This window comes from Asterias amurensis, chromosome 9 (genome assembly GCF_032118995.1).
Source record: "Asterias amurensis chromosome 9, ASM3211899v1".
In the NCBI taxonomy this organism is placed as follows: domain Eukaryota; kingdom Metazoa; phylum Echinodermata; class Asteroidea; order Forcipulatida; family Asteriidae; genus Asterias; species Asterias amurensis.
Window position 1 is genome coordinate 12,196,850 of NC_092656.1, and position 12,605 is coordinate 12,209,454.

Consider the following 12,605-nt stretch of genomic DNA (forward strand, 5'->3'; position numbering starts at 1 on the left):
AAAAGCAAAACAGCTTCAATTCGGACGCATGACAATTAAATTGACTGCTCATTTGCCGAATTTGACCGAGAAAACCTATACTAACTAAGGTTGTGTAGTTTTTGAGTAAAACAAGTCACAAAATAGTTTGGTCTCATGAGACCAAAATTATTTTAGCATGTAAAATCCCCTTAACCAGTTATTATATTATACCAAAACCATAGCATAACTGGTTAATACGTTTTTACATGCTAAAACTGAGACGAAAACTATTACTTTTACTCATTTCTCAAAAACTACAGCACCTCAGTAAGTAAAATTTCAAGGGAAGCTTTCTACTATCATAATCTTCAAACTGTGTAAGTTTAATGTAAATCTGCGGACCATGTGTTTTAAAGACCCTTTAAAGCCATTTTGGGGGTACGGTGGACACAACGCTTTAACACTCTGCAAAAATTGGGGTGTTAAAACTAACACCATTGCTGTCGTCTTATATCGATGAGAGAATTAACATTAACATCATGGGGTGTTGAAAAACACCAATGTAGTTGTTTGTTTTTAAAGACACTGGACACTATCGGTAACTGTCAAAGACCAGTCTTCCCATTTGGTGTACCTCAACATATGCATAAAATAACAAACCTGTGGAAATTTGAGCTCAATTGTTTGTCGAAGTTGGGAGAAAATAATGAAAGAAAAAAACACCCTTGTCACACGAAGTTATGTGCCTTCAGATGTTTGATTTCGAGACGAGACCTCAAAATCTTAGAGGGGGCCGTTTCTCACAATGTCTTATACCTCTCCCCATTACTCGTTACCAAGTAGGGTTTTAGGCTTATGTTTGTTTCGAGTAGTTACGAATAGTGTCCACTGGCTTTAACGAAATTTGTGCTATTTCAACATCCTATGGTGTACGTTTTGATACTTTTGTTGGTATTATATGAAACCTTTATCTGATTTAACATCAACAGCTCTTCAGTGCCCTAATACCTAGATGTTAAAGTCATTGGAGAGTTATTTCTAAAAGTATAGACAGCCTTTACCAAGTCAAATAGGGTATGTTAGAGCTGTAATGAGATCTTACAGCTCACATGTCATTACGTGACTTGTCTTGACCAGCATGTTGAATTCCCGAACAATTAAATAAATTATTAAGCGATTTGTCTTGACCAGTATTTTTGGTAAAACTTAATTTATTTGTTTATTTTTATTTTTTTGGTGACCTACTCTCTCTTCCTTTGGCAGACTTTCCCAGTAGTGATAACGGTGTTTTTTACCCGACCGACATCCCGACCGATCAATTCCGGTAACGGCCCTTTAGTACCATGTGGAGGTAGACCAATGGTTCGAAAGTGAACTACTGACGTATAAAGGGAAATAGAACCCGACAATCAACTTGTTCTGTGAAACAAACCAATTGTGTGGTTTTTCCCATCCAGAAAGTTTTGGAAAACACTTCATTGTCAGATGCTTGATCTGTAAACTGACAAAGACTGTCTGTAAAATGCACCAATGTATTACTATGACGAAGTTTGATGAACAGTTTAGACAGTGTAACATGTAACAGCAAATGTTGTTATACCTCGGTCACAAACTGTGACAATTGATTGGTCGAGAACCAATCACGTGACGTGCAAGAAAAACGCATGTTACACGACTCGGGGGTCGGGTAACATGAAAAGTGATGTACACCGGTGTACATCACCTTGATCGTTCCCGGGGGGTTGGTCATGTTTCGCCGAGCTGCCGTAGCGCTCCGAAGCAGCCTGTATTTGTTGGACTTACTTCACACATAGATCCTTGGTTTACATTTGCAAAACACTTGCCATTTAATTTGGTACTTGTAATCTATTTCACAAGTTAGTTCAATACATAATACACAGCTTTGATTCTATTTTTTACAATTCAATTCAACAACAAGGTATTAAACGATTCAGCAACCTGTACAGCCAGAAAACAGTATAGCGAAGTCGTGAGTACGGTCGTGTCTTTCTATATTCAACCTCGCACGCTTCGCTCAAACAAAAAACGAAAGTACTCTTCCTTCCTTCCTGCCTGTGAGGTGCAGCCTCGCATATGTGAGGATAAATGCACTGCGTGTTTGCGCATGCGTCCAAGAAAAATAAGAAGGACATGCTGTCGAGTGCGGAAATAATGGGTGCGTTCGTTTAGCTTCCCAGGAACGACCCCGATGTTGCGTATTTTTTTTCTTTTTTTCCCAGGACGAACGTGAGCACACAATTACCCAACGTTCGTCTTCGAACCAGAAAAATCCCCCCAAACGTCACCACGTGTGCCTTCCCGTGGTGACGTCAGTGCACCTCGGGCCAGCCCCAAGTGACCCAATCCACAAGTGGGGCTCCGGGGGCTGGCCCGCAGTGCACTGACGTCACCACGGGAAGGCTCACGTGGCGACGTGTCTGTTTTTTTTTTTTGTAATTGTGTGCCCACGTTCGTCCTGGGAAAAAATAAATACGCAACATCGGGGTCGACCCAGGGAAGCTAAACGAACGCACCCATAGTAAACAAGTGCAAGTAAAAACTGTTGGATGCCTACATCTACATGTACATTATAGTGTATGCCGTGCAGACTATACTTGTGCATGAACATGGTCCATGTAGGTGTACATTATTACGCTGTGCACGTATATCACGCGCATGCTAGGGAGATGCAGTTTGTACCTTAGTCATGCTGGCATGTTCCTGCGTCCATTTTTTGAAGGTTTAGGGCGACTTGCACACTTTTTGATAGAAAAAAAAGCTCAAGTAGGCGGGGTTGCTCAGAAACGATTTCAACAGCCTCCACTATGGGAGTTTTGTGCACGTGTACACGCTTGATCAAGACTAACCAAACGCGAAGTATTCGTTGCGAAAATCACAATCCTATTCGCATTCACAGAATGAAGTGTTCCACCAATCAAATGACAAGGAATGCGAGTCTATTTTAAATAATAACAATTAAAAATGCTGGATTCTATATGCAGGTGGTAGCAAAAAGTAGCATAAGTTATAACAATTATGGCTTCTGACTGGCACCCCGAACAAATATAGGGCTAGATAGCTCAGTGGAGCGCCGGCACGTTTAATCCGAAGGTCGTTGGTTCGAATCCCACTCTAGTCAATTCTTTGTTCAACCCCAACAAACAATTAAACTCGTACGTGATTAAAACAGTGGATTAAATAGTGCGAAAACATACAATGCTGACAATATTAAACCCCTCCACACAAACATCCTAGCCTTTTGTCAATGCGTTCGTGGCTTGGAGAGCCGCGATCCGAAGCGGCTGGAACAGAGCGAAGCCCGCCACTAGATGCGCCATCTCGACTCGCACGCGTGGTCTCCCATTCCTGTCGCTCCGCTGTTTACGGCACGAATGCCTTGACAAAAGGATATGTGGATGCGGGAGGGAGGCAGCATGTGAACACCTTATCAAAAAACATCACACCGACCACAAGTATAAAGAGTTCCCTTAAATGTTTTACATAATTCAAGTTTGGTACTGTTGAAATGGCCACCCAAATGAGTTGTATAAAAGTCTTTGGCATTTTATAGTTACAAGTTTTCAATCTATTTTGATCGCATCTTTCTGAGACAGCTAGATGGTTCCGGAATCATGTGGTACCGACACCGGAGCATGTGACGGAACACCTCCTTGAAGTGCGGGTGTTTGACCCCGTAGATGACGGGGTTGACGGCGCTGTTGAAGATGATGAACGCCCCAGTCCACGGGATGACCGGATCGCTGGGCGGTATCATCAGAGCGATGGCGAAGGGGGCCAGACATGCAATAAAGGCGCACACCACAAGGAAGAGATTCTTGGTGATCTGTACCTGTCTCTTGCTGAAGCTTCCCGCAGGTTTCTTCTGTAGCTGAGTGTTGCTGGCGCTGGAAGCGTTGGAAGTGTCAGCCATCTCAATCCCCTTCCCCATCATCTTCTTCATGTGGCCTGTGACATGGCGGTAGATCTTGAAGTAACAGACGAACAGGATGATGAGTGGAATTGGGTAGATTAGAGCAGATCCCAGCAGACTGAAGGTATCGCTAGATTCAGCCGAGGTGTCTTGAGTACAAGTCTTGTACTTGTCCGAGTAACCCCATTTACCGATACCAAATAATGGAAAGGAACAGACTAATGCTGGATAGAGCCACGTAAATACCAACATGGCTGCTATTTTCTTAGGTGTGTAGATGGAGTGGTAAGTGTCAATGGATTTAGTGATCAGCACGAATCGGTTAATTGAGATGGCCGCAAGGTTCATGATACTGCAGCCAAGACTGGCAAATCCGACGGCAGCTGCGACAGAGCAGACCTCCTCTGGCATCGGCCAGCCCTTCATGCTGAACAGCGCCACCGCGGTAAACGGTGCCGTCAGACAAGTCACCAGGTCGGCCGTGGCGAGGTTGACGACGAATGCATTGGTGCGGGTCTGGAGCTTATTGGATAAGACAACAGCCAGAATCACCAAGACGTTCCCCACGAAGCCAGACATGGCCACGAAGCAGACGAGGCTGCCGATGATGGCTCGCTGTGTGTAGTCCTCAAAGCGGAAGGTTCGACCGTCTCCCATTGGCGTTGTTACGAGGATACCATCGCTAGCGGTTGTGAAGTTCTCAACAAAAGTATCATCTGTTGAATTGATAAACTCCTGATCAGTTGCCATGACGAAGTAACTGTCATCTGTAGCATTTTCAAGCGAGGTAAAAAATGTCTGCGTCTCTGACATTATTGTCGTCGCCATATTGGTTGTTGTTAAATCAGTTGTCATAGTTATGGTGTCCAATGAAGCCGTTTATTTGGCGTTGTTCCAAAGTGCACGTGTGGCGAACTTCCTTGTTTTGATAAACTGTATAGAAAAGACAAAACAAATTGATGTTAAGTCGTCAATCATAATGCGGAAATTTAAGGATTATTTTACAGGGTTTTGTTTCACCTTTCTAAAGCCAGCAAACAGAATGGTATGTAAATAGTGATTCTATGCCCCTAGTTGTCTTGTGTTTCAGCCCAGCCCTCTGAAAAACAGTATCTTATTCTACTGACAAGAATATGACCCCCTCTCCAAGATGGAGTTTGGCCAGTATATACTGTTCTCATTTCGGTACCTTGTGGAGACCAAAGACAAAACAAGAAAGGGGAAGTAAAATGACTACATAGGGGAACTCTACAAAGGAAAATTTGTGTACACAGTCTATGAACAACTGTCGGGGGGGGGGAGGACAAAGGAAAACAAAACAAAAGAAAACTCCACAAGGATGCTTTTTTTGACAGGGTTGTGTTAGTTTTGGTGAATACTCTCCACTATGTATATACATTTTGACTCAACAAACTGTGAAGTTATGATGATCAGACAGAAGTATGCAATAATGTTAGCTGTTAATCTGGTAATTTGTCTTGCTGTATACTGTGTTCCGGTTTCGACTGTGAGTTTATCAGTTAAACCGTTCCCAGAATGATGACTGTTTCGGTCAATACGGAACAATTCTGAAGAGCAATTAAAATGTTTCGAAACTGATATTTTTTCTTGATCCTTTTTTTTTTTTTTTTTTTTTTGCGATAAAAGTTATCCAAACATTGTGGTATATCGTTAAATAGATCCTTTGTCGTGGTCAACCGGGTAAGAGCACCGACTTCAATATCTGGTGTTTCTGATCAGCAGAGTGTGGGTTCGAATCCCTAGCCGTGACACTTGTGTCCATAAGCAAGACACTTAACCATTGAATCATCCTTCGAATGGGACGCAAAGCCGTTGGTACCATGTGTTGTGTAACGCATTTAAAATAACCCAGTTAAATTTATCGAAAAGAGAAGGGGGTTCGCCCCGTATTCCTAGCAGTGGTTACTAAATGTGCCGTAGCACCTTGTAAACCCTTATAAGGTGCTACATAATTTGGGTCTTTGAATTCATAACTTTCAATAACCTCTCTTTCTACAAAATGTATATACTAAGCGCCTTGTTAGATACGTGCGCCTTGTTGGTAGATAAGAGCGCTATATGAGACTTCGATATTATGAGTCTATTGGTTGTTGCAACACATGTCATTAACAGTTCATAAGTGGCTGCTAATACTTCTGCCAAAATAACAGGAAATGTTGATCCCAAACTTGGCGTGATGTCATATTTTTCTTGAGAAATCAACTACAGCCGGTGAATCATTTTTAACTTTAGAGGAAACTTATATCTTATTTGCACACTCCATTTGACCTTTTTTGGCACAAACAAAAACAACTCAAACAATACATTACAAGATGGTGATACAATTAGTAATAAAAGACTGTTCAGATTAAAAAGTAATTGAGCCCTTAAAATCGACCTGTGCTATAGCGACAATGGCGTTCAAAATTACGTTTCGGGGACACGTTGCCTTGGATCGGGCGAGTTGGTATATGCAAAGCGTTTGAAACCGTTTGTTATAAAATGCATACGACTAGAAAGGTTATTTTTCAAAGAAGTGTAGAAAACTCAACACAAATATGCCTCGAAACTGCATAGTATTCCTTATACGTCGTGAACTAACAGGGCACGCCATTTTGTGGAGCCAAGTTTTTAACGACTGATATTGTAAACTGTGTTAGCCGCTTTTCGTTTAATTAACCAATAATAATAGAGTTTTAGCCGCTGTATTGTTTAATAAACCAATAATAAGAAAAGTAGACATTGCAAATCTCGCACGTAAAATCTTGCATTATTGTCAGGATGTATTTGTCTCTTTGCAATTTACTGTAAATAGCTTGAATTCCATGGTCAGAATACTGGTCAACAAAATGAAACATAGTTTGGTTTTGTTCGTTTGGTTTTATTCACATAATAGACATTTGGAATGTGAAGTACAGTAGACTAGGGGCCATACCCTACAGCTTTTCTCTGTCATAGTAATGAGGTTTATTAGAGTTTAATGAGGTCTTTTAGCAAGGCTGTGTAACTTATGTTAGTTTATTCTTATGGGTTTAAGTTTTGATAGTGAAGCAGTGTTTATGCAAATATCAAGGAAGATGTATTTAGGTTTGGGGCGTATAGTCCAGTCAGATCACATCGAGACAGCATTGAGTCAGGACGTCTTGTTCCCACTCTGTCGGCTGCTGGAACTTGAGACTGCAATGAGTGACTAAGAAGGCTCAATTAACCTTTATGGAGTATGGAGGACAGACACTATATTATTGCACTGTTTGGTATGAGTAATATACAGACAAATTTACCCAAACCTAATAGTGTCATAGTGCTGTGTCCACCATACCTAAAAAAACAACTTATAGGGCCAAGACAGCCTGCGAAAGTGTGTGTTTTGCGATTTCTGATAAGTGAAAGGTGACTGAGCTACATTGTGGAGAATAGCTGAAAATAGAAACCATTTCTTGAATTTCCAAAGTAGCTTTAGGGAAACCGCTCGTATTTTGAAGCGAAGTTCATGCTAGTTTAGCGCCACAAGACATAAACAGCGCCCTCTCTGGGACAATGCGGTTAAAAGCCGCTGACACTGTATACGGGGACATTAAAGGGACACGTTGCCTTGGATCGGGTAAGTTGGTCTATAGACGATGTGACCTATGTTTACATTCAAACCGCCCTCTGTTGACAAAACACTATATACGTCATGTTTCGCCGGGCACTGAGTTGCGTAGTCATAGTAAGATTGCGTACACTTTCTAGCTGGCTGCCAAAACACACAGGTTTTGCCCGGCGGTATGTAGGCGAATCAGTTTATGGTTTTCGTGTAACGTCAGAGGTCACATCGTCTATAAAAAGCGTTTGAAACCGTTTGTATGAAATGCATATGATTAAAAACATATTTAAAAGTAGAATATACTTATCCTCACAAATACGCCTAGCCTCAAAATTGCGTGATTGGCCTTTTAGTTTGCCAACTAACATGGTCTGCCATGGAGTCAAAGACTTGGCTCGAAAAAAATACTAAAAGTTTGTTTAGCTGGGTGCTATATCATGAGCGATTAGCAAACGCTTTTGTACACAGTATTTTCACACACACAATGGAAGATGTTTGTGCAGGCTTGAGTTTACAAGCTTTATAGATAAATTCAGTCTGGGCAAAGCTTAAGGAGTAAACTTTACACTTTTGCCCTCTTCTACTCGTATAGGCCAAACTGGCCAACATTGTGCCTCCTAGTCTTGGTGCAAAACGTTTCTCGTTTCCCTTTCACGCACACCGCGGCCAATTCACCGACAGCGCCCGCACCGACTCACCTCCACTCACGCCCCGGAGAAACGGGGCGGTGAGTGGACTAAGTCAGGTGAGTCGGTGCGATTGGTGAATTGGCCGCGGTGTGCGTGAAAGGGAAAAGAGAAACGTCTTGCACCAAGACTATGTGCCTCCAAGAACGACCATCCATCTTTGAAATAAATGTCTCACATAATAGATCAGGTTGTTTTGTTCTTGGTTTGACCTCCGTGGTTTGACCACGGAGGTATGATTGTCTTGGAAAACACATGTGCACATGTGGCTACATTTTCATGTAGATATATACCATTGGGCCATACAGTTTGTCGAAGGTCGTGGCCCATTTTAGCATACACTCGCGTAATGGGTACCGGCGCGATTCTTTGCAATTTGATAGCCCATCTTCAAGGTACTCAGACTCAGTCATAAATGTTAACATTACTGATCGCGGGTTTCAAATAGGTTTGCCCATGCATGAAGCAATAAACCAGTATTGTGTTCCACTGTCCATGTCCCCCCACACAAACTCCCAAAACAATCAGTGTACAGTTATAAATAATTTAAAAGTACAACAACAAAAACCAACAATGCATACTTGGTTTGCGGTAACACCATATTTATGTGCATCTACTTGTCAGGTAGAGTTTGTTCTTAAGAGAACTGTCTTGCTTTATTCTACTACCGCGGAGCAGATGTTCGTGGGTTCGAGAGACTTCTCAGTTCTGAAAAGAACTGTCCTGGCAAGTAGATACACACATGGTGTTACCGCAAACCCAACATACATTGATACCTCACTATACAATGCCTCAAATCCTATAAAAACCAACAAACTTCAAAGTATCACAGCTATTTTATACAGTAAAGGGGAAATTATCCATTGACTCTTGTCTTGAACTTGTATCCTCTACTCAATGTTATGATAAAGAGTTCCAGGGTCCGTGGAGTTAAGCTCCCTGCAAATAACAACACCCTACACCGGAGTAATGTTCTTAAAGTCACCTGGAAGTGGTATTTTTTGAAAATAAAGCTTTTGTCACTAATATATGTGTTTTGATGAGTGGAATGTGAGTAAACAGTTAACTATGGTTTAAAAAAATCAGTTATTATGTTATTTACAAATTTAAGAGTATACCCCGACCCGAGAGGGCGCTGTTCGTGACGTAAATCGAGGCAGACTTTGCCTGTAATGCGTAGAGTAAAGTATTTTTTATTTATTTTATTTTTTTCCGGCAATGCCGACCAGGTGTATTGCTGCTGAATGCAGAAAAAAACTTTTTGAAATGTACCAACTCACGACTTGGACGTACATGTACTTTGCACGTGTGTTTACTATACGCATTGCAGGCAAAGTCTGCCTCGATTGACGTCACAAAAGGGGTAGGCGGAGTCAGCCCCCCAAACAACTTTATACATTTTTTAAACATATAAATCGTGACAAACAATAACTAAAAAAAATTGTTTTATTGTTCGTAAGCATATACTCTTATGTTTGAAAGAAAAACGATTTTATTTCCAGGTGACTTTAAACGTCCGAGCATCGATCTTGAAAAAAATGTCCCTGCTCCTCTTGGCAACTTATGGCCATTTTAACGGTCAGGGCTTATATTATCCAAACTACCCAAAGTTAAAAGCCAACAACACCAAGGTCGCAATGAGGAACATTTTTACACTTTTACTGGACTATCAATACTATAGAATATTTTTGAGAAACTATACAATATATTAGGCCTAATGAAGCCGAATAATGCATTTTGTGTCAGTCAGAGTATAGCTGTCATTTTTTATGTTCGTCTGTCCGATTGTTTTCTGCGTGTCTGTCTGTTTGTTTTGTGTGTTGGTATGTTTGGCTGTTATTTACAAGCTTATGCTATCAAAATAGCCAGATATACTATTCATTACATTAATCCTGCTTTACTGCTACTTTATGTTATTTATGCTTAAAGGCAGTGGACACTATTGGTAATTGTCAAAGACTAGCCTTCACAGTTGGTGTTTCTTAACATATGCATAAAATAACAAACCTGGGAAAATTTGAGCTCAATCGGTCATTGAACTTGCGAGATAAGAATGAAAGAAAAAACACCCTTGTCACACGAAGTTGTGTGCGTTTAGATGGTTGATTTCGAGACCTCAAGTTCTAAACGTGAGGTCTTGAAATCAAATTCGTGGTAAATTACTTCTTTCTCGAAAACTATGGCACTTCAGAGGGAGCCGTTTCTCACAATGTTTTATACCATCAACCTCTCCCCATTACTCGTCACCAAGAAAAGTTTTATGCTAATAATTCTTTTAAGTAATTACCAATAGTGTCCACTGCCTTTAACTCCATTATCACATGTACTTGGCTTTTATTTATCATAGAACCATGCAAATAAATGTATATCTGAATTGAATTGCTTCCTCCCTATTAATTCAGTGGGGGTGCACCCATCGATGTATTGAGAACTAGACCTCTATGGTCAGCTGTTTCGGAGTTCAGACACTTTAACAGGTGGCGCTGGATCTGATGGTCCTTGACACCGGAAAGGCATTCCTCAAGCTAGAGGGGGTCCATGGTGGTAAAACTCAAATGACCATAGCCTCCACATACGCCCACATAATATATACATGTATATACAGCGTTAACCACCGAGGGTACAGGCAGAAGAAATGTAACACCATGGAGGAAGGAAATCCTGTTGCGGTTCGTTACGCTATTGTCACCACGAACCTTTTAAGTAGATGGTGATATCTCAAACGACAACAATTTCTTTTGCCATTTATATTTGCTTTCTTTTACAAGGGGTGTTCTGAAAATCAAATCTCGCCAAAAAATTTGACTCTTTGCGGAGTGGATTATCTGGAGCCCATACCTACATTGAGAGTTAACAAGATCACCGGAGCCCAATTTTGGCGAGCTCTGATTTCAAAAAAAAATCTTCCTTTTTTTTATTCCCTATAATTGACACAGCTTAGCGATTGTTAATTGTTTTAACATACAATGAGATGAGATAACTGCTACATATCAGTGCATGATCAGTGGTTGTATATTAAAGGAACACGTTGCCTTGGATCGGACGAGTTGGTCCATAAAAAGCGTTTGTAACCGTTTGTTATAAAATGTTTATGGTTAGAAAGATGTTTTAAAAGTAGAATATAATGATCCACACAAGTATCTCTCAAAATTGCACGGTTTTCTTTTTACGTCGCGAACTATCACGGTCGGCCATTTATGGGAGTTAAATTTGTGACTCCCATAAATGGCCGACCATGTTATTGGACGAGTTAAAAAGAAAACCACGCAATTTCGAGGCATATATTGTGTAGATCATTGTATTCTACTTTTACATCATCTTTCTAACCATATGCATTTTATAACAAACTGTCACAAAACCCTTTTCAAAGACCAACTCGACCGAACCAAGGCAACGTGTTCCTTTTAACTGTTGTTCATAAAATGGACTTGACAACAAAAATAGTGCCCGTGTTTGTGGCTGTACACACATACATGTACATGTATACGTAGGCCTACATGAACTGCTGGTGAAGTATTCAATACAATATGAGACCTTTACAAAAAAGTAATTGAAACTTTATCTAACGATTAACAATTGTGTACTTTATCTTTTAAAAAAAACTTTGCCAAACCAACCTTCCTTTCAAAGGAACTAACACGTAAACAGACTCACCGTAAACTGCACAGCCTTTATTTTCCTATATTCCAATAGAGGACCGAGTCCGAATGTTAAGTCGTGTGTTTTCCCGTACTTCGAGCTGCGACAATCGGAGACCGTGTGATTCTTGCTAGCTCTCGCTAAAATATTATCAGCACAAGAATGTTTCGGAAACTGGTACGTCACATGCTATGTACGCATTGGGGTTTTGTGTACACAACAGTCGGCAAACCCGGATCTCAGTATGGGGTCATCACACATTGCAGAAACGTTGATCTGTAGTCTTTGTGCAAGACGTTTCTCGTTTCCTTATCACGCACACCGCGCCCAATTCACCGACAGCGCGCGCAACGACTCACCTGACTTTGAAGTCCACTCATCTCCGGCGGTGAGTGGACTATAAGTCAGGTGAGTCGTTGCGTGCGCTGTCGGTGAATTGGCCGCGGTGTGTGTGAAAAGGAAACGAGAAACGTCTTGCACCAAGACTAATTGATCTGTTACAACTATGGCGGAAATCCTGGGCCTGATTTCAAATGGCCGATGAAAATGGGGAAAAACAATCCATCGACATCAGCAACCACACTGTATAGCGGTCTTCTGAAACATTAGAAAGGGTAATTTTTGGAGGCAAGTTTAACAAGTTGTTGAGCCCTGGCTGATGACCCCTGGGCGAACAAAGTTGTTGACAACAATAATAGTATTATCAACAACATTCTTTAAAGGCAGTGGACAGGTTGTTTCTCAAAACAATTATTAGCAAAAACCTTTCTTGATAACGAGTAATTGGTAGAGGTTGATAGTA

General features: G+C 41.0%; 1 protein-coding gene across 1 annotated transcript; it reads right to left on the reverse strand.

Annotated features, from left to right (window-relative positions):
- Positions 1-1,783: 1,783 nt before the first annotated feature.
- On the reverse strand, positions 1,784-12,101 carry LOC139942253 (alpha-1B adrenergic receptor-like). The gene is made up of 2 exons (XM_071939043.1): positions 11,819-12,101; positions 1,784-4,825 (listed from the first exon to the last, which is right to left on the reverse strand). The coding sequence occupies exon 2, from the start codon at positions 4,745-4,747 to the stop codon at positions 3,548-3,550; it is 1,200 nt and encodes a 399-aa protein (XP_071795144.1). The 5' UTR covers positions 4,748-4,825; positions 11,819-12,101; the 3' UTR covers positions 1,784-3,547.
- Between the last annotated feature and the right edge of the window lie 504 nt (positions 12,102-12,605).